Source organism: Chelonia mydas, chromosome 10 (assembly GCF_015237465.2).
Source record: "Chelonia mydas isolate rCheMyd1 chromosome 10, rCheMyd1.pri.v2, whole genome shotgun sequence".
NCBI classification, from domain to species: domain Eukaryota; kingdom Metazoa; phylum Chordata; order Testudines; family Cheloniidae; genus Chelonia; species Chelonia mydas.
The window spans coordinates 70471026-70493406 of NC_051250.2; the positions used below are offsets into that span (position 1 = coordinate 70471026).

Here is a 22381-nt window from a genome sequence, read left to right on the forward strand (position 1 = left end):
GCAGCTCGCGGATCAGCCAGCAGAGAGGAACTGTGGCTGGCGGGTGGGCCAGCCAGAGCAAGTGCTCAGATGGCAGCGCAAGCAAGGTGCCTTCTTCCCTGGGTTGGAGGTGAACTCTCACAGATGCACCTCTGAAGTCTGGGTCCTCACTGACCAAGGACAAACACTGTGAGTGGGATATGGTGAGGGAGCACTCTGGGTTGGGTGTCCTGCTCACAGTATTATGATTATGAATCCTGCTTGTGGCATTTTCCCTAATTAATGTCGGGTAACTTCCCTCCTTTCATTAAAAGTTTCTTCTCTACACTCAGACTCTGTGTTTGCGAGTGGGGAACTATTGCCTCTCAGAGACACCCAGGGATGCTATGTAATTTTTCCAGCTTACTGGGTCAGGGCTTGAGCTGGTTCTGTGCTGTGTTGTTGAAAAGGAACCCCTAGATATTGAACCCGGCCCTGGTTGCTGCCGGCTCCACCTAGCAGAAGGGTTGCAAATGCATCCTCAATTTGTGCCTTTCAGAGCTGGGTGTGGCAGGGAAAGAGAGTGAGGAGAGAAAGCAAACAATGTTCTGAATAATTATTTGTTCATGAGATGAGCAGGAACAGGTAAAAGAAAGTGGCTAAGAGTAGGTGCTCCAGCTGTAGCTTAAAGGAGCCAAGCTGTTTTAAAGACTGGGGTCCAGGTACATAGCCAAAATATAATGCTATTGTGATAGGGAAAAAGGGAAAAGGTTAATACTTCCTAAAATCTCCTAGGCCTCCCATCACCTTCTCCTTAAAGTGCCTCCCATGCCCTCTGCCTGGAAGAATCAAAGCTCCAGTGAGACTTATTCATGACTCTAGTTGTAAAAGGTATAATCACTCAAATAGGAAATGGAAAAAATACCATGTGACCTACATACAGCTCAAATTGGGACTATGAAATACATGAGTTTGTGAGCAAACCATGGCCTGAAAGCAGATCACCCAAAAGTTTTATTCCTGTAGTAAATGTGAGCGAGGAAGAAATGTGGGGAAATCATGATGCTGTTCAGAATCTGTTGGGGAACAGAAACAAGGAACTCAGCGTGATGACCAGATTGTTCCCGGGAATAGATTGGCCAGCTCTCTCTATAATAATGGGCAAATCATACAGGTTACCTACTCAAAGCTGAAGTATTCTCAGCTTCTCAGACACCATCCTGGCCACAGCTGCCAAGCAGCTGTATCCAGCAGTGCAAGTAAGTCAGTGCAGTCTGGTATGCCGGAGCAGCAAGCTATCTATAGCCAGTACGGCATACCGGAAAGACACCATACCGCCCCCAGCCCCTCCACAGAGCTGCCTCTCAGGAGAACAGGGCTGGGTGGGGGAGCTGGGAGCGGTACGGCAGCCAGAGGAGTTGTCGGCATTCTGTTCTGTTCCCTGCATGCTGCTGCCCCCGCAGTGGGGAAAGGAGCAGAACCCCCAGCCCTGTGCTCCGGCAGGGCTGCCGCTGTGTGGAGCCGGAGGAGAAGCAGCTCCATGGAAGGGCAGGGAATGGGGCTGGGAGTTCTTCTGCTCCTTTCCTGGGATGGGGAGGGGAGAGGAAGAGTGTAGGGGCTCCGGGTTGGGGGTGGGGCAGAGTCATGTGGGGGGGTCATGTGGGGAAGTCACGTGCCCCCCACTCTTACCTGGTGTGCCCCCCACCCCGTACTGGGAAGAAAATAATATTACTTACACCACTGGCTGCATCCCAAACTGCCTAGAAGTCTGCCTGCACCATTTAGCTGTGTGTTCAAGAGACCGCCCTTCCAAGGAAGATGTTGCTCTTGCCTTTTCTGCGGTCAAGCAGCCCTATATGATTATATATCTGCTTTGGGTCCACAAACAAATCAACTTTCTCTCTGTGAATGGCAAGGGTGCCAATTAGGGAGGGCAACACACCAGGGATGTCCCTAGCTATTCTGGGGCCCTACGCAGGCCTCTGAGGGGGTAGGAGCCGGGGGGCTGGCCCCAGGCCTCTGTGGAGTGGGCCTGGCTTGGGGGGCAGGGGAGAACCACCCCCCAGCACTCACCGACGGTGCGGCTGAGCTCAGGGGAGTGGAGGCAGGGCTGGGGCGGAGCAGGGGTGGGGCTGAGGCGGGGAAGGGGCAGGAAAGGGGCACAGGCCATGGGGAAGAGCCGGAACTGGAGCAGCACACAGCTGCGCAGGGCACCCAGGAAATTTGGTGCCCCAAATTTCCTGGTGCCCTACACTGCTACGTGCTTTGCGTATGGGTAAGGACGGCCCTGCAGGACATCTCACCCTGAGTTTCTTGCAGGAGGTGGGCTCCCAGGCGGACCTCTTAACTGCACAGAATTAGTGTGGAATGCGAGTTCTGCAGACAGGTGCTTCTGGCAGCTTGTGCCCTTGGGGCAGGGAGTCAGTGTCTTATTTACAAACAGAGGCAGGGTGATTAAGATAAGAAAGGTTAAGGATCTGGAAGTCATTAGATGAATCTGTAAAACAGTAATCCCTCTGGGAGGGAGTGGGGGTTGCAGAGAGAAAGCAGGGGACTCAGAAGAAATATAGCCAAGCCCTCTAAGCCAAGTTTACATTCAGAAAAGAGGGAGATGTGAGGAGGGCAGGTGAAAAGAAGGGGCCAAAACCCAGGGAAGCGTTAGCAGTGACATAGAAAAGTTTCCACTCTACTTGTGGTACTTATGTGGCCCCATCACCATAGTATCTGAGCGCCTCACATCACAGCCCTTCGGTGAGGTAGAGCAATGCTATTATTCCCATTGTACAGATGGGGCACTGAGGGACACACTTGGATGACCAGATGTCCCAACTGTATAGGGACCATCCCGACCTTTGGGGCTTTGTCTTATATAGGCATCTATTATCCTCCACCCCCTGTCCTAATTTTTCACACTTGCTGTCTGGTCACACAAGGGGACACAGACTAAAGGCCAGATTTTCAAAGGCATCTAGTGGGAAAACGTAGTCCCTGAGCCAATGCATATATGATGTGTAACTCTGGATAAGATGGCCCAGATATTTAAGTATGAAGTGTATAGTTATTGACCACACATGTTATCACGTGTTCACTGTGATGTTAATATCTATGAGTGGAGGAACTGATGCCAATAGTTTTACTTGATTAACATCTAGAAGATTAGACCCTCCAATTTTCTTTCAAGAGGAAGAGCTGCCCAGAGCTCCTGTGCTGTTAATTTTCCTTTCCTGCCTGCAGTGGCCCTGAGATACCTCAGAAGTTTCAATATTTTTCCTTAACTTTAAAAGATGGAATTTTCTTGGTGTTTGGTTTTAAATATTCTCCTGTGAAAACTGCAATTCAAGCACTGTAGTGTGACCCTCCTGGAAAGTAACTAGCCTCTAAACAGAAGGCAGTGTTGCCAACTCTCATGATTTTGTCATGAGTCTCATGATAATTATTGTTTTCCTTAAAGCCCCAGCTCCTGGAGTCAAGTGGATATGTGATGATTTCATCCTTCATTCTTAAAGAGAAATGAAGTTTCTAGCCCTTGTGGCTGTGGAGATGTGACCCCAGTGCACTGTGAAGGCTCAAAAAGCAGAATGTAAATAAAAAGAACACCAAATCTATTATTTTTACATAATGTCATTAGTTGTAAAGCCAATCTCATTATTTTTGGTGAGTTTCTAGTCTATTTGTAGTGAGGTAACACCCCTAGAGCCCCAGGCAGGTGCAGTATAAACTCATGGGGTCTTGCCCTAGTAGGATGTTTCCAAAAGTTAAATGATCTATTCCAAGCTTGATGAACTGCAAAAAAAGTGACAGAAAGTAATCTAGATTTTTCTACAATTGTTTCAATTGTTGTATTCAAGAATTAGTAACAAAGTAAGAATACACATTACAATTTTAAACCTAACCAGTGTCCCTTAATTGACACAAGATGTCAGAACATGTTAGTATTAGAGCTGAGTGGGTCTAATATTTCTTTCTTTCTTTCTTTCTTTCTTTCTTTCTTTCTTTCTTTCTTTCTTTCTTTCAGAATTAGAAATTATTATCTGACAGGAGCACTCTACCTAAGTTCCTATTTGAAAAACAAACAGAGTTTTCAGGTGCCCAAGTAGCCTCTGGAATCACAGTTAAAATTGCCCCCCACCTCATCTGAAATGGCACCCCTGCCCACCAGAGCTCAAAATTGGGGTGGGGGGGACCAAAAAAACTTCCCTTCACAGAACATGGAGCATTTTAAAGGAAGCTGTGACTCATATACCTACTTCCTCTTTATGCTCCAGGTCCTCGTTATCCAGGTCTTTTTCCACTTCTTCCTCACCATCATCTTCATAGCCATCTGCAAAAGTAGAAAAGAGGTGGAGCAGGTGGCCTCCATCATAATAGCCTTCTCCCTAGCCCACCCCAAAAAGGCAGGCCACCCTCGTGTGCAGTATTCATGTCTTGTCCCTATAAACCACCACAAAGCTGAATGTAAGACTTAGAATAAAGATTAGATCCCATGTGTTCCATCAGATACAGCTTCATATGGGATCTAGGGCTTCCTAGACGCCCATTACTGGTGTATCTGAGCACCTTCCATGTAAAAGTCAATAGCAATAATGAAGTCCCTAGTGGACTTTATGGCATCTCTGGCTCTTCTTCCTTCTGGGCGGTAAAAATTATCTTGGGCCTGGATTTTATTGCTTGATTTGCTTGGTTTAGGTTTGCCGGAGGTGGGGTAGGCAAGTAGGGTGGTGAGTTTTATTCTTGCTATGGTATGTCCTACATACCTAGACTAAAAGAAGCAGGAGTATCCAGAGGAAAGCAGAAATGTCCCATGAAAATCAAGGAAAATCCTGAAGATCAATACCTTCTAAAGAGGTGAGGCAGAAATTTGGAGGTATAGAGCAGAAGCTCCACAATCTTTGCTGAAAATGGTTGCACACATGAAATAGTAGTCAGAGGTTTGTTTGGGTTGTGCCATAATGGTGCTGGTAAGGAGCATGAAGGCTGGCAGTGCACAAGGTCATATTTGTTTCATTCCTGGGCATGCTTCTTGCATGTATGCTGCTCCCCTGCCTGAGCATACACCCTCCTGGCCTGCAAGTGCTCACAAACTCCATTCACATAGCATAGCCGCAGCCAGATTATTCGAGAAGGAAAAAGAGCCATTGGTTGGCAGTATCAATTTACTAAAAAAGTTGCAAGGAAGGATGTGTGCACACACCCACACACTCACACCCCCACACATGGGCGGTGAGGTATATGGGCCCGTGGTGCCTGTGCTCCACCAATATTTAGGAAAGAGGGCCCAGCTCCACCAATGTTTGGTGCTTTGGGGGGCTCCTGGTGTCGCTCGGGGGAAGGGGCAGAAGCCAGAAAGAGATGGGGTGGGGGCTTGGGAGAAAGGGTGGAATGGGGTGGTCTGGGGCTGGGTCACACGCTGCTGCCAGCGCCAGACACCTCTCCCCCAGCTAACCCTCCAGGCTGCCCTGGACCCCATGTCCCGCTGAAGGGCAGGGCCCCCCAGAGCACAGGGTCTGGGGCGGTTGCCACAGTCCGTCCTATGGACAGGATGACTCCATTCTGGGCATCACCAAAAATTATATAAACCTGCTGTGCTCTCTCTCTCTCACACACACACCCTCCCTTCCCAGTTGCCATGAAGCAACAGTAGTTCCAGCCTTTCCCAAGGCCATTCCTTCGGGTCACTTTAAAGCAATAAGGATTTAATTTCATTTCCCCTACCCTTCACTATCTCACATCTCCCCTGCTAGCCTTGACAGAAAGTGAGGGATTCAGACCCAGTTCTATAGCATAACAGTCTGGGCCACCATGCAAGTTTTAAATGAAAAGCTCAGGACTAGATTCCTCTCACCCCTGGCCCCGACCTTCCATTCTCCCCATCAGTCCCCCACGGTTCCCGCCCCCACACACACACACATTCTCTCTTCAGTCAGCAATTTACCTTCTGGTCCTGCACGTGGAGATTCGGAGCTGACACTCCCAGGAAGAGAGAAGGAATAGGAGCTGTGTACCGTAGCCAAAGGCAGAGGCCCCTTGGGGTAGCACTTCCTCAGGATCTGGGCCACTGTAGTTACTATAGGATCCAGGAGCTTGCTATCCAGGCAATCCTAGGCACCAATGAAGAAGAATATTCAGTGATGTTTGCCATTCAGAAGCATCCTTCCTCTTGCACAGATCTGCCAGACATTAAAATAGCTGCTTCCCTGAAAGCCTTAAAGAGCAGCATTTGAATAATATTCAGGCAGTTCTGCATCAACTCCTTATATTTCCCGTGTTTTTCTTTCATCCTTTTCCTTCCTTATCACAGCAGGGAAGTCTACATGGGAGCACAGCATCTTGGTTTTTTAATAGTTTATCTGCTTCTACAGGTCATTCACCATCTCCTGGTACATCCATCTAAAGGGCACAGGGTTCCCTAGCATCATTCGAAGGCACTGGGGTCAGAAAAAAAAAAAAGAGCACCTGCTACTGAGTTATCCATACACCTCCCTACAGCTAGCGTGGGGAAAAATTCTTCAGCTGGAGCTCTTTGGGGGGCACGAAATGCTGATTCAGCGACCAAAACATTTTGTGAATTCGTGTCAGTTTCACCGAACTGATCATTTAAAACAAATGACAAAAAAAAGTCTAAATGTTTCTATTTTTCAGTTTGAAAGAACTTTTAATTCAGAAATTTCCTTCCAATTTAAAAACACTTTTTTAAAAAAAAAGCTCTAAATCCAAATGAAATGCTTCATTTCACCAGAAATGAATTTTTCTTCGCTTTTTAGCTTTCTGAAAATTGTGATAGATTTTATTGTCAGCTCAACTTTTTTTTTTCTTTTTTTTTTAATTTTTAAGACGTGCCAGCAAACTGGAAGTCTACATAAAACACAGTCCCCTCCAGCACTGAACTGTGGCTTAATACTGATTCAGAAGGGACAGCACTTCCTACTCAGCCACCCATGTCATCCCTGAGCCAGAGTGTGATGAGTAAAGCTACGATTATGTCACAGAGGTCACAGAATCCTTGACTTCCATTGATCTCTGTGACATTTTCTGCCCTGGGGCTGGAGCTCCCAGCCAGCCATGTCCTCACAGCTCCCAGTCCCCAATCTGGTGGGGGCACCCTGCAGCTGCCCATCCACAGCAAGCGGCTGGCAGACCCTGCAGCTGCCCAGCCATGACAGCCAGCAGGCCCCTGAATCTGCCCAGCTGCAGCTGCAGCTACCAGCTGTCCAGGGTGAGGGGACCCCACAGCAGCCCAGTCCCAGGGGCAGGAGGACCCTGGAGCTCCCACACACCACATCAGTGGGGGACCCAGGAGCCCCAGCAACAGTGGGTGCTGAACCCACCTACCCCTTTTGTCAGGGATATTTTTAGTGAAAATCAGGGACAAGTTGCGGGCTGCCGTGAATTTTTGTTTATTTCCCATGACCTGTCCCTGACTTTTACTAAAAATATCTGTGACAAAAGCTTAGCCTTAGTGATGAGTCATCAGAAGCAACTACCTGCAGGTCTAGTAATAGGCCCTGTGCCATTCAGCAAGGGTTTAGTCAATCCACAGGCAAGAACCCACACCCAGGTGATCCAACCTCAGGCACATAGGCTCCTAAGGGAAACGATCTCTCTATTCTGCTCAGCATCACTACCTGGCCAGGAACACTCCCATTGCCAATTGTTTTAATAGACTGCCCTTGCTCCAACTCCAGCCTACTCATCTCTGTTTCCATGCTAGCCAGCCCCTGTCCCAGCCTGCATCTGCTTCTACCTCAGCTGGGCACTCAGTGGTCCTGACATATCCCATGCGGGGGCAGTTTCCTAGATCTCCATTAGTTTTTCCCCATGCGCACGCGTGCGTGCACACACACACACACACACACACACACACAGAGTGGAACCACAGATTTTCAGCTTGAAGGACTTTTATTTTAAATTAAGGAAAACAAGACAAGCAAGAATAAAAAGGGAAGTCTCCTTGGGAGGGTGCAATGGGTGAGTGCCTCTTCTGGAACAAGGACAGCAGCTCTGAGAACAAAATGGTTGCTGCCTCTGCCCAAAGGTGGAGTTCTTAGTCATTTATATGTGCAATACAGAGAAAACAAAGGAATCGTCGTTTCATAGCTACAGCACATATATACACCACAGCCTCCTCAGGGGGAAGAGGACTGCAAAGCTAATATAGCTATCATCTGTCTAGCTAGCTTCTTATGCTGTACCATGCCTGCTAGCATAGTAGCTGAGTGTCTGTATCCTTGGTGACTTGGGACTGAGCCCTCACACACCACAATATCAGTAGAAGCCACAGAAAGCATCATAAAGGCACCAATACATGAAAGAGCAACATCAACATGATCTTTTATTACCATTCAGAATGTTTACACCCTCTCGGTAGACATTGAAAATGGAACAATCCAGAAGACAGAATAAATGGTTAGTGCCGTTGGCTGAGCATCCCACAGTGGGAAATATGGAGGGCCGGGGCTATTCAGCTCGTCCAGCAGGGTGATTGGTGAACAAACTGAAGTGCTTTGTAATACGCAATAAAAGGAAAACGGCTGTATTTTATACAGGCTCTTGGTCCACTTCCGCCTGTATGAATGAAGGGCATTATAAGAGTCTGTGGAATTAGGCAGGATTCCTATGGGGAGGCTAGAAAAATAAGAGTGGGAGAAAAGACAATTCTGAAATCAGCTCTGAGGAAGGGAAGAGCAAAGGCCTACAAGAACTGGTTTCTAGTCACAGCTTTGCCTCTGACTCACTGTCTAATACAGGGCAAGTTGCTCGGCTTCTCTGTGCCTCAATTTCCTTATCAGTAAGAGACACTTTACCTTGCAGCTATTTTTGTGAGCCTACGGTCACAAATGTTTGTAAATGCTTTGAGATCCTCACATGATGTGGTCTGTAAGTGGGCAAAGAACTGTTTGTGAAGCACAGTATAACGTCAAACAGGAGTCCTCTGGATACAGTCCAAAGGTGCGGATTAAACCACATAGCATCTCATGTATGCGCAAACAGTGGTGTGAGGGTAAAGTTGCTGCAGGCATGCTGCTTGGAAGGGTGATAGTAGCCGTGAACAGACTCAATTCTTAGTTCAGAAATCCAAAGTAGAGTTGACCTGAACTCAACTCATCTGTGCTGTAGTCTCTGCACTCCGTGTATTTGTGAGTTATTTGATGCCAGTATAGGAAAGGTTGAGACTATAACAATATTAACTGAGAGGAAAGGTTAAGGCACAGGGACTGAGGAGATACCAGCTGAGCCAAAAAAGAAATCAGATGTGCAAATAATAAAGAAGCAGAGAGGGTGCTGCATGCAACCGTCTCCTGCACACTCTTGCGGGGCAGAGAACATTTTCTCATCTCACTGCGACCTGCATGCCTCCAAGGCCTGTGAGCTCTGTCTGAGACTTCAGCCAGATTAGGCCAATAGGTCGTGTTTAAAGATGTGTTTGCGAACATGTTTTAACCAGCACATTTAAGCATGAGCATAGAAAGAGTTTAACACAACAGCTGAGTGGAGAAAAGTATTTCTGTTTCATGGAGACTTGTAATATTTCAACATTTGTTTCCGTTCTGATTCAAAATGAAAATCCACATTTTTTTTAATTCACCACAGAAGAGACTGGAGCCCCATTTCTGGGGCAGGGTATCTGATGGGTTACCACAGAGCAGGGGATCCAAGAAGCCCAGGCTGCTGAAGTGCCATGCGTCAGGACTCCCAAGGCTTCCAGGCTCTCGGCTTCCTGTCAGCATGCCAGATGGGCTACTGAGGATCCAAGGTGATTGAGCTGGCAGGGAAGCAGGCAGGTTTCTGACAGAAAACTACCTGACAGGCAGTGTTCCATATGAGTCTTTCCTGGGCTCTGTTGGAACATCGTTAAAATCAAATGGTCTTAAAACATTTCCGTTTCAACACATAAGCAAATGCAGCCAATTCCAATGAAAGAACATTTTGTCAGAATTTTTCCAACCAGATCAATTTAACATCTTTAAAACCAGGTTAGCTGGACATAGAATGAATCACCACTGGCTAATACATTTGTAAAGGTGTTAAAACACCATCTAGGCAGGGACTTTCAGTAGATTCCGTCTCCCAGAGCAGGGAGGTCTCTCACTGTAGCCAGCACACTCTCCCTGGATCTCTCTATCATGAGGATGCTGAAGAGTCCCAGCAGTGGCAGCAGTGTGATGTGCACACACTCATCTGTGGTTTCTAGCTGTGAGTGGGGAATTGGGCGGGATCCTCACAGGGTTGTACCTTTCCTCCAGGCGGTTGGGAGAACATCATTTGATCTCTCAGGGAGACAGTGTAAGACCAGAAATGTACCTTTTAGGGGTCAAGGAATGTGATATTTTGGACTTATTAACCTTGGTGATTCCCCTGCCAACAGATCTCCCATGGCACGTGGTAGAGAAAGCAAACTGGAACCCCCTGAAGCTGTCATTTCTGCTCCACTTCCAACCTTTGGAAGGATTAGCATTCTCACTCTTCACGGGATTCTTGGTGCGTCGTATCTTGTTTATTCACGCAAGGTGACCCAGTGTTTGCACTTTTCAGGGTGTTTCTCCCAGGCTGAGCTATCAGGAGACATTAGCTCAGAAGGCACCATGAACTGATAAAGGCTTATAAAGGCAACAAGCCATGATCGGCTGTCACAGACATTGCTCTCACACAGCTGCTTCCATTCACCACATGCATTGGGGACTTACTGTTCACAAGAGCCATTAACCTGATTGAAACCTTGCTACATCTGATCCCCTAGCCCCATCTGAAGCAGTGACCAATTCCTCAGGCACCACAGGAAGGACGTCCCATTAGGATGCATCTCCCATGCACCCGTGAGATGCTGCAGCGGCTCAGCCACAGGGAGAGATTGTGGAGCATCTTGGGAGATGCAAGCTAGCAAGGGAGTAGGGTCCATAGGAAGAATAGGGGCATGAGGGACCTGGACCTACAATTCCCATGAGGCCCTGCAGAGGCGCAGACAGACGGAGATCAACATTAAAGATGAAATGTTTCAACATTTCTGAACTGATTTTTTGTTCTCTGAAAAATTTCAATGTTTTGAATTTTTGTCCTGATTCAGGACAAAAAAAATAGTCAAAGTATCGCAATTTTCTACAGGACGGAAATTCCATTTTTCAATCAGCTCCGCTTAAAACATAAGAAGAATTCTACGTTGCAACGGTAGAACAAGCCTGAAGCAGCTGCTGAGCTGGCTCAGTCTAGTCCCCAGATTGTGTTTACCTGTGCAGTGGTGAAGAGGATCTCCAGGCCACGGGCACTGAGGAAAGTCTCCCTGGCAGATCGGATGTTGGTGATGTGTTTGAGGCAGAGCAGGAGACCCCTGCGGACATGGATGTACCTATTGGAGACATCACAACGATGCCAGTCCTGGTACAGCCTGAGCAGTTCACACAGGTAGCCTCTGTTGACTGCCCGTCGGCTGTTAGACTCTGAAACCAAAGGGATATGGCTGAGTTACAAACTTCCCCACACACACACACACAAGTACTGATTGATGATTGTCACATATATGCACAATGCTCACACACTCGCATGCACACACTTGGTCTTGCGCACACAATCACAGACATGTTTGTTAACTTGATTTTAATAATTTGCATGGGTGACCTTAATTGTTATTTGTTAAGCACAGAGCACATGCTTGGCATAGCACTAAGCAAAGCAAAAACTAAAGACAATTCCTGCAGTGAGATGCTTGGCACGAGTGGGAGATGCTGGATTGACAGCCCTGGAGCCTGAAGTATTTTATTTACACCCACTATGAATGGAGCACAGGGCAGCAGCCGTAGTTGTGGCTGCCTCCATCTGACCCACGCACCGCACCCCCTATGTTCCTCAAAATGAATATGAAAGAGGGAGGAGCCGCTGAGGAGGGAAAAAGAGAGATGCAATATGATTGGTTGGGAGAGGGTCATGTGATCCTCATACAGTAGTATGGATCCCAAAGGAGACTGACCTACAGAGGGCAACAAAGCCAACCACTTTTCAGTCACACCTGCCCCAGACAATGAGATTGTGTTGGCTACTGAAAGGTGTGATGCATGCTCACACACCCCTTTGTAATGAAAGCCATTGCACAACAGAGATTGTAAAATCACAGCCCCTTCTGCTATTTCAGGGCCCCCAACCCAATCATTAATCATCAATCAGGCTCAGAAGATCATTATTAACTTAAAAATCACGAGTGTTTTTTTTTTTTAAACAAAACACCATGTTTGGTTTCTTTTTCTTTGCCCTATGGTTTCTGAGCTTTTTGTGTGTGATCAGGTCACATTTTCAAGCTTTACTCCAAAACCACAAAGGTTTAAAAGTTCTTTACAAAAAATGAACACTGAGATTCTCACAATCACATCTCCAGACGCTTGGTCTTTAAGACAAACAAACATCAAATATCGCAAGACTCGCAATAAAATCATGAGAGCTAACAACACTGCCATTCAACATTTCTGAAGCGCCTTTTCCCTGCATTCCTTGCCATGCCCCAGCATGTGCGAGTACAGGCAAGCTCCAGGTTGTTCTTTCCCCTTTAAACCAGCCCTTGAATGAATGTATTTTTCCTGGCTGGTCCACCACACACCCCATTCTGACACACTTCAGAAGCTGCCAGGAGCATGCTCATCAACCCACAGGGCCAGGAAGCATATGTTGGGCCCCCTGAATCCCAATTACTGTATGCAGTTTGCAAGAGAAAGCTCTTGGTATGGGTTTTCCAGGGCTAGTGGGCTCCAATCTATTGCTGTTTCATTAAACAGAGCGCCAGAACCACTCACACCTGGAGTATTAAAGTCATCAGCAGAGATTTACTGGGAGAAGAGGAAGAAGGAAGCCAGAAATTAAGGAGGAGAGAGAAAGGCAGTGAGACTGGGGCCAAGGGAGGTCAGCAACCAGGAGAGAATGGGAAGTCACTGGGGCAGGTGTAGGGGTTGCAGGTGAAGGGCAGACAGCAAACATCAGCCTCAGTGATGAGGAGGAGGAGATGTTGGGAGGGATGGAGGAAGGACCCTGTGGCAAGTCTTCTCTATCTGTTCTTTGGAAACATCACACAGAGATCTTGCACAAAGAGGGAGGATGGGTGGGAGCAAAGAGCTCCACACAAAGCGCTGCCAATGTACTTCAATCCTGACCTGCAACCCCACTGATATACCAGTCCTGAGCTACCACATTAATCTGCTGAAGCACCTCAATCTTGAGCTGCCGTCTCTGTTATTCCACTGCACCTCAATCCAGGCCTGCAGCAGCCTCTGCTATCCTACTTCTTGGCCTCCACACAGCTCTGACAACATATCTCATGTTTTCCGCTCTGGCAATTGTGAGTGTGTATGAGACCACAGGTGTGTTACTCCTCTGACCTTCACTCAGTATTGGTGTGCACGCGCATGCTAGAAAACTTTAATTGCTTGAGAATCCCTTATCAGTCCCAACGGTTTGATTCACGATTTCCTGTTAATCCTCCACCAGATGTCATGTTCGCTAACCTGCAGGATGACTAACCCCTCAAATCAGTCAATCTTCCTTGAAGAATTGCTTAGGGAGTTCTGCAAAACTACATATACATGACAAGAGGCAGAGCAGAGTCAGGGAGCTTGGGGTGGGGGCAGTGTGAATCAGACTCAGGGTGGCCTCCTGCCTTGTACAGAGGCTAATGAAATCAGAATGGAGCTAGAGACACACCATTTAGCACTCCAACCCATTTGTCAGGACCCATGGGGCATAGTGGCAGTGGAAAGGGCTGGGAGTGGAGCTAGTTAGAAATTTCAACCAAAGTAAAATTCCTGTAAAATATTTTTTGAAGATTTTTTTCCCCATTTTTCAGCCAGCTCTAGCCTGGGAGTCAGGACGCCTGGCTTCTGTTCCTGACTCTGACAGTGACTCACATGTATGGCCTTGTGCAAGTCACTTGATCTTTCTGTGCCTCAGTTTCCAATCCTCCCATTGTGCATTATGGATAAAAAGCACTACACAGTCTAAGGGCTGAGTATATTCATTATTTATTTCTCTTAGGTTTCCTGTAGCACTTGTCAATGTAGCATCTAATCCAGGGATCGGCAACCTTTGGCACGTGGCACGTGCCGCTTCTCGCAGCCCCCATTGGCCTGGAGCGGCGAACCGCGGCCAGTGGGAGCCGCGATCGGCCGAACCTGCAGACATATCAAGTAAACAAACTGACCCGGCCTGCCAGAGGGCTTACCCTGGTGCGCTGCATGCCAAAGGTTGCCAATCCCTGATCTAAACATTGGCATTATGAACTAATTTAGGGAAGTCTGTTCTAGAGGAAAGGAAGGTTACTAGGGCAGGACACGAGGGAATTATTCTGTGTCCATACCCACAACACTTTGATTACAAGAGATGAGAATTACTGGTGAGGAACCAAAATGCTGTTGTCTCATTGAGACTTTCAGTTTGGTTGGCTCTCCTGGACCATCCCATCAACCTCTCCTGTTCTCTTCCCATTGGCAGGTCTCTCTCATTCTATTCTTCCATTTCAGTTTTTTAGTCAGCAAATCAGAGAAAGAGCAAAAAAGGAGGAATGCCAAAATCTCCAGAAGGCAGGAAGGAAAACAGAAACCTCCCCACCTGTCTCTTATCTGTTGGTCTCTCCATCTACGCAATGCACCTGTCTGTATATGTCTGTATTTTGGCTAAAATACAGATGGTGGGTATGAGTCACAGAGATACAAGCAGCACTGTGCACGTTTGTAGGCAGTAAGAAGTCATCTCCTCCTGGAGTGGATTTGCATCTCCTGTGTGGTAGGTGGTAGAATGCCCTTTGCCTCTCAACCTTTGTGCTGTTGGTCCTCCACTGTGCTACAGGTTTCTACTAATATTCCATTGCAGTCAATGGATAATGAGGACATATTTGGGCCACTCTTCTCTGCCTGGACATAGCGAGCGAGTCTGATGACACAACAGGCATGCTTTGCCTGGATGGACCCAGCACAGCTGGTACTTTCATCCTGGATGTTCCACAGTGGTTAAAGACGCATCTAAAGCCAGGAGCTCACACAAAACACAAGCCTCCAGTTTCAAGGGAACTCTGCCTCGTTCGCTGCTTGGCAGGCGGGGGACCTCAAAACAGGGTTTGAGGATAGCAGGTACACATCACCAGTCAGCCATCATTATGGCCTGAGGGGTGTTGCTGTTTCTGGGGATGCTCCTGAAGCCTCTCCTTTTCAGCCCGGCCCCCTCTGAAGCTGCACACATGGGACCACTGGAGATCACCTGGTTTATACAATCACATAACTGGATTTCAGTCAACCTGTAATATGATGAGCAAGTCACTGCTTACCAGGAAGAACAAAGAAATATTTATCTTTGTATCTAGCTATTTAAATCTCTTTGGTGCTCTCTTTGTTGATCAGAATCACTCAATTAATTCATTATGCCAAGGACGTGGTTTGAAGCTAAGATGCTCTGCTAAATTAACCCTGCAGTCTCCAAGAGCTTGGAAGGGGTAAACTTGTTTAACTGCAGCATCCGCAAGTTGGGCCGATCGTAGCTCCCACGGGCCGCGGTTCACCGTCCCAGGCCAATGGGGGCTGCGGGAAGCAGCACGGGCCCAGGGAACTGGATGAATTCTCCCCAAAGATGGGCCTAGTCATGCCATGGACAATGGGATGATTCAGATCTAGTGGGCTCAGTGGTTTCAGCAAGCAGCTGATGTGGGCTCCTTGTTAAGGTGACTCCAGGGGCAGCGAGTTATATGGGCCCGTGGTGCCCGGGCTCCAGCAATAATCAGGGTCCGGGGGCCCGGCTCCACCAATGTTTGGGGCCGGGTCTCTCCCCCGACCCCGCCTGCCTCCCCCGAGTGTCCCCTGGTCCCCACTTGCTGCCCCGGTGCACCTCCCCTGGGTCCCTGAGCTGCCTCAAGCCGGTGGCTGCCCACTGCAGCTCCATCCTGCATTCTGCTCTGCTGCATCAACTGCTGCTGCAGGGTCCTAGTGCCCCCCAAGCACTAGTGCCAGGGCAGGCTGCCCTGACCCTGCCCTTCCACTTCAGACCTCTCTCTTTTCCGGTGGGACCCTCCACCAGCACAGGGAGACTCCCCTCCCCCCGACCTGCAGTCACCGCTCCCGCCTCACGCTGGGCAAGGGGCAGCCCCATGCCCCACCCCCAGTGAGGCTACAGTGAGGGGCAGCAGCAGGGGAGCATGTGATGGCAGCCCCCCCACCGACACCCACCGCAGGGGAGGCAAGGGGGCTTCCTGGACCTGAGAGGGGTCCTAGGAGCATGTGCAGTGACAGTCGTGCAAGGTGTGTGTGCTGCCAGGGGAAGAGGGGGGCCTCCCCCGCAGCTCGCTGCTGCCATCGGGGAGAAGGCTGTGGGGAGTCCTCCTCTCTGGCCCCAGCCCCAGGGCAGCCTGCCTGCACCCCAAACTCTTCATCCCCAACTCCGCCCCACTCCAGAGTCCGCACTCCAGCCAGACCCCTCACCCCCTGCACCCCAACCCTTTGCCCTAGCCCTGAGCCCCTCCCACACCCCTCATCACCAGCCCCAACCAGAGCCCTCATCCTCCTGCACCCTAACCCTCTGTCCCAGCCCTAAGCCCCCTCCTGCATCATGAACCCCTCATCCCCGGCCCCATCCCAGAGCCCTCACCCCTGCACCCCAACCCTCTGCCTGAGCCCCACCCGCACCCCAAACCCCTCATCACCAGCCCCACCCCAGAGCCCTCATATTTTTACATTATTTTAAATATATATATATATATATATATATATATATATATATATATATATATATATATATATATATATATATATATACATATATATATATATATATATATATATATATATATATATATATATTGGCTTACAAGGCAGGTGTGGTGGGGTGGGACTTGGACCTGTTCTGGGCCACACCAAAAATTATACAAACCTGCCACCCCTGAGTGACTCTCCACCCATCCCAGTATTCAGGGGGCAGCCATGATTCTGCCCCACAACCCTGCACACCCAGCCTGTGGGATGACATTTAAAGACATGCAACGTTTATTTCGTCTCTTGGAACAGCTGCATCCGACTGCAATGTCACTAAGGTTTCAACACCATGGCGAGAAGACAGAGGACACAAATGCATCCCATTGGTCAGGATGCAGTACACGTCTCCCTCTGTGCCCAGTCCACCCAGGAGATGAGTCTGTTTCAGCTATGAGCTTTAGTTCCAGCTGTAGTGACTCATGCCTTCAGCTCTGAAGGTCCCTGTTTCAGTCCCTGATGTTGGCCAAGATGGTATCTCACACAAAGATATAGCATGACATGAGAACCCTCCACTAACTGGCCATTGTTGCATCATGAACATGTGAAGATTAAGAAAGAGCAAATCAACGCCCCACAAAGCTACAGAACTATCCCCAATGGGAATTAAATCTTTAAAATTTGAAAAGGTTTAATTTTTCTCCCTTATGTTTCATTTTCTGGATGAAAGCCAAAGTGTTGAATTCCATGAGAAATAATGTTTGCGCAAAATTTCCAATCCAGTTTTTCAGACTGAAGTGGTCTGGAGAGTTCAGATAAGGATCCAGAAATTTGAAGGACTTCTCCAAACTCCATCTCTGAACTTTCTGAAGTCCACCCATCACTGGGGACGCAAACACAGTCCTTCCATCAGGATAAGCATGCCTCATTTGCCAATTCATCACTAACAGAGACACAAACAAAATGATGCAACAACTCAACTCCATTATTTCATCCTTCAGGACATAATACAGATGGGCACTGAGCTGTCCATGTTGGAGTTGAAACCATCCTTCCACTCTGGGACAGGAGGTACATCTGCATTGAGAAACCTCTGAGAGAAGAACAATCTTGGGGAGTAGAAATGAAAGGGACATCCATTCCCAACCTTCCTTTCCCCCCTCACTCTACCCAGTTACACTGAATGACTATACTCTGAAGAAGAGACAAGAATACAGCCCCAAAACTGGAACTGGGATTATAAACATCCTGAAATTCAGGGGGGAAAGGGGCGGATCAGGGGTTTTACTTCACACTGTTATAAAGGTGGGGCCATCACTTGCAAAACTGAAATCCACCTTCTAATTTTGACCCTTCCACAAAATATGGGCAGTTCTGATGCACACCCATCCCTGACGGGCAGGCTATGAAATGTTTGCTTAATAGAACTCCCCTCTTCTCTTTCTTGGGGAGCCTATGTGTCCCCTCGAGGGCACACAATCCTCATGCCTTCATGAAAGGAAGAGTGTGAGTGGTTAAATAAAGGACGAGGGAGGAAGAGGGGGGAGGACCAGGGAAGGAGAAGAATGGCTGGGAGGAAATAGGTAAGGCAAGAGGATAAGGAGAGAGGAAACCGGGAGGGGGTGGAAAGGTCATTTGCAATAACTGCTGCCTGCACCAGAGAATCCTCTTGATAAAAGAGACATACTCAGGAGGTCATCGCAGCCTGTCTCTTTAGAGTGCTCATTACAATTTCACTAGGCAAGCAATGCAGCAAGGTCTCTGTCTGTTTCCCTAGCCCTCTCCCTTCAATAATGCCTCTGAGATTGGCTCCAGCTAATTTCCTTAAAGACACGCAAGCTGCTAACACTGGGAAGTGCAGATAGTCGGGTATAACAAATATGACCAAAATTAGATTAAAATAACCTGCTGATAAACAAATTACTCACCAAAAATAAATATTGGATTAAGCACTGATGGGACCTGGGATAACTATAACAACAGCACCATCATGTGGTGCTGGGGTGAGGCAGTTGGCTTGTGTCATGGGGGGGGGGGGACAAGAGGAATGTTCAGAATTACCCAGTTTAACCGTACAGTCCCAAACGGGCAGCTGCCTGAGCCTGTTTCTTTAGATTGACTATTTCCTCCACCCTCAAAAAATTGCATTGGGTTACTTTATTTTTGGCATGAATTCGGCACTGACCAAAGCAAAAGATCCCACGGGATGGAGTCACTCACAGCACAGATTCCCTTCCCCCTTCCCCGCTGCTCTGCCAATGCACTCGGCATGGAGCCAGGAGGTCAGAGTTCCATCTCCACCTCTCCCGCTAGCTTGCATGATTATGGGCATGATGCTTTGCCTCATTGTGCCTCAGTTTCTCCATCTGTACAAGAGGGCCAATACCCACTTCACCAGGGGTTGTGAGGTTTAGTTCATTAATTTTGTGAAGGGCGTTGACATACTCAATCGCAAGTCCTTACAGAAGAATTACTGATGCCCCCCTGTCACTCAGCCTCCCAACTATGGTTATTTGCTAACGGCCAACAAAATGCTCAGACCATCGCAGACCCAAATAAAAGAAGGGCCCTGCCCTGCAGAGCTTACCGTCCAGAAGGTAGACAGTCAGAGAAGATGCATGGGAAAAAACAGAGGAAGGAGCCAAAGGAGGATTTGTGTTTGCTTATTCTGTTTGTGGACACGACAGAGATAGTGAATCATTAGGATGCATCAGAATGAGAAGACAGTGGGAGCCTGGCACACAGTGGTTAGGAGGTCATTCTGGGCACAAGGGAGCTGCTCAGAAGGAAGCATGAAGGCAGGTGTGGGAGAAGGAAATGAAGGGGATGTCAAGACTAGAGTCACGGGTAGAGAGAAAGACATGCAAAGAAATAAGATCTAAGGTGCAGGCCAGGGTGGAGTAGTGCAGCGGCTGGTGGCAAAGGCAAGACATTTAAAGTCAATGCAGTGAGCAAGGGAAGCCAGTGAGGAGATGCCAGTGTTGCCAACTCTCATGATTTTACCATGAGTCTTGCAGTATTTGGTATTCCCCTTAAAGCCCCAGCTCCTGGAGTCAGGTGATTATAGAAGAATCTCAGCTTTCATATTAAAAAAAAGTAAATGTGCATCCTCAGGGTTGCAGAATAACATACGAAAATGAGCCTTGAATGCAGCCTAAAGGCTTAAAAACCAAAAGGCAAATTAAAAGTACACACTTTTTGGTATGTTTGACGTTATGATTTTTAAGCCAATCTCATGGTTTTCAGGGGCCTTACTGGTGATTTTTTGAATGTTTGACATTGGCAATACCGAGATTCCAAGTGCTGAGTGAGATGGTCTGATTGTCAGGGGAGGAAAATCTATTTTGTATAAGTAATCTACAATCCTAATTATGAAAGGATATAGTCGTTATTGCAGCATTAGAAGTGACACGCGCTTCTGAGCCTACATTAATAGTCATCCAAATGTCTATAATTCCTTTCCGTTCACATTTTCAAGAAGAAAAGCACCTGGCTCTCTCTGGCCATGTTCCGGGGCTGCAGGCTTTTTTCCCCCAGCTGTGGGTGAAGCACCAATTTCAAGAAACACACATTTGCTGCCTGAGCAGGATCCTTTACTGGAGCCCTAAGCAGGTTTGAGCAGGGATATGGCTATAAAAATAACAAGCAGAATGGCCTCACCTCCAAAATCCCTCAAGCTGAGGGTGTCCCTTTGCAAATACCTTGGAGAAACATGGGTCATGTTCATGAGGCATGTGAGGGGGACCATGTGCTGCAGGAGAGATGGTAATGATCAATGATCTCCATACCTGTGAGCAGGTGTTCCCCACGAGATATCCCAGCAGCCATTTCACTGGCAAACCTGGTACTTTTACTTCTAAGATAGTTACCAGTCAAGACAGTTTCCCAGCTCCAGACAGACTGGTAATGTCCTGATACTCGGCTGCCTTCTGTGGCTCCCAGACAGATCCTGCTCCCTCAGCTACTTCCCCAATAACTCCCCAGTATTAAGCAGCTGCAGGTGAGCAGTTCCCATCAGTGTCTGTTTGGACAGAGAGAGGTGAGATTTCGGCCACAGATCAAAGTTTACAGGTAGCCCTTTGCTCAGAGCTGGCCAAAGTATCAGTGCAGACAAGAGGAAGCCTGAGAGGCAGGGAGATTATCACCATGAAAACATTAGGGAGAGGCACTGCTATCTGCCTGCTCCTGTTAAAACTATAGGGGATTCTTTCTCCTTCTGACTTCCTGCCAAAAGCAGGGGAAGGGCTCCTGGCCTAAGAGATCCTTGCAAAGATGATCTGTGTAGCCAGAGGCAGAGAATCACTCCAGCTGGAGACACTGAGTGCAACCCTGAAGGTGGATGCATTCTTGACCTCTCTGTTTTCTGGGTGATCTCATCCTCATGCCCAGCAAGATCAAGTCCCAGTGCAGTAGCACAAGCAGGTCACTTTTCAAGGCCTTAGTGAGGCTCAGAATAACCGATGTGCTCATACACACCCCGATTTCATCGTTGCAGCTAGCACCAGGGTTTCCATCTCCCGTCCAGCTCAAAGCCCACAGCTTTCACATCTGTGAGGTCCACCACGTTTGATTTCAGCCTGTGTCTTCACAAGCAGTTCTCACATACAACAGTGCCTAATGCTTGTAGACATTTACTTTCTAGTAGCCTCCAAAGACACTAAGAGTGAGAAGAAACCAAATTCATGGTCTAGACCAGTGACCCTCCAACTGTGGACCACTGATGAACCACAGAGCCGCTGGTGATGGTTTGGGCAGGGCTAGCTGATCACATGGTGCTGGCTCAGCCTCCTTGGTTCCAGTTATATCACATTTTTTTTAAAAACAGCTAAAACTCTACCGCTTACTTTCCTAATGTCACTTTTCCACTAAGTGGTTGCTGTAGTTACCACATCAACGTTGTGCAATCGCAAATAGGGTGGGAGCTTGTGCTGGAACAGGAAGCCTGGTCCCATCAACACCACTGAGACAGCAGAATCTCCCTTCACAGCCCCAGATGCCGACCATCAAGCAGGAGTGCCGCAGAAAGGCTTGCGTTGCCAACTGAGCTTTCCACTCTCCCTGCAGCTCCCCTCCTCTCCGTGAATTCCTCCTTCTCTAAATGCTAATTTTGCTTTTAAGTTGAAGGCAGCTCTGGAGTGGCCCCATCACCCCCTTATTAAGATTTAGTATCTGAACCAGAAGGTGTTTCCTCGTTGCAATAACGTGACTTTTAAATCTAGGCAGCAAGGTTAATACCAGAGCATTATTTGAGAATTCATCACTTGAGCCGGTGCGACTCAGACATGATCCCATTGCAGCATGCTCATTTAAGTACTGCTTCCAGGCCTACAATTTTTCACAAATGCATTTATTCCTAATGCTCACAAAAAGGACAGAGAAGAGAAAGAGTAAAGGGAGCGGGGAGGCGGGGGAAGAGAGAGAGGACAATACGCCATTGTGATTTATTGGAGAGGAGATTGTCTGCAATAGTAGAGCACTCTTTCTTAATCAAAGCTTTATTAAATCCTGGTAATAAAAAGCTAAGTGTTTTTGGATGAGATAAAGGCAGAAAAGGGTAACACATTCACTTCAGGAACATTCAGGCCAGGAGTACATACAAGGGGACCCAAGCTAAAAGAGCCCTAACCCCCACGGACCAGACACTGCCAGTGTTAGATACTCCCTGTCAGAGCTTGGCTACACCAAGGCAATCTCTAAGTACCAGGGCTAGCTTTAAGATCTGCAAG

At 47.8% G+C, this 22381-nt stretch overlaps 1 protein-coding gene across 1 annotated transcript in view; it reads right to left on the minus strand.

The window, feature by feature from the left end:
* AGBL1 (AGBL carboxypeptidase 1) overlaps window positions 1–22381 on the minus strand; it is a 354668-nt gene that overhangs the window by 299200 nt on the left and 33087 nt on the right. The window contains exons 6-8 of the mRNA XM_027822795.3: window positions 11179–11387; window positions 5891–6056; window positions 4206–4279 (exon numbers count right to left, since the gene is read on the minus strand). Coding sequence (XP_027678596.3) covers window positions 4206–4279; window positions 5891–6056; window positions 11179–11387 — 449 coding nt within the window. The remainder of the gene's footprint in view (window positions 1–4205; window positions 4280–5890; window positions 6057–11178; window positions 11388–22381) is intronic.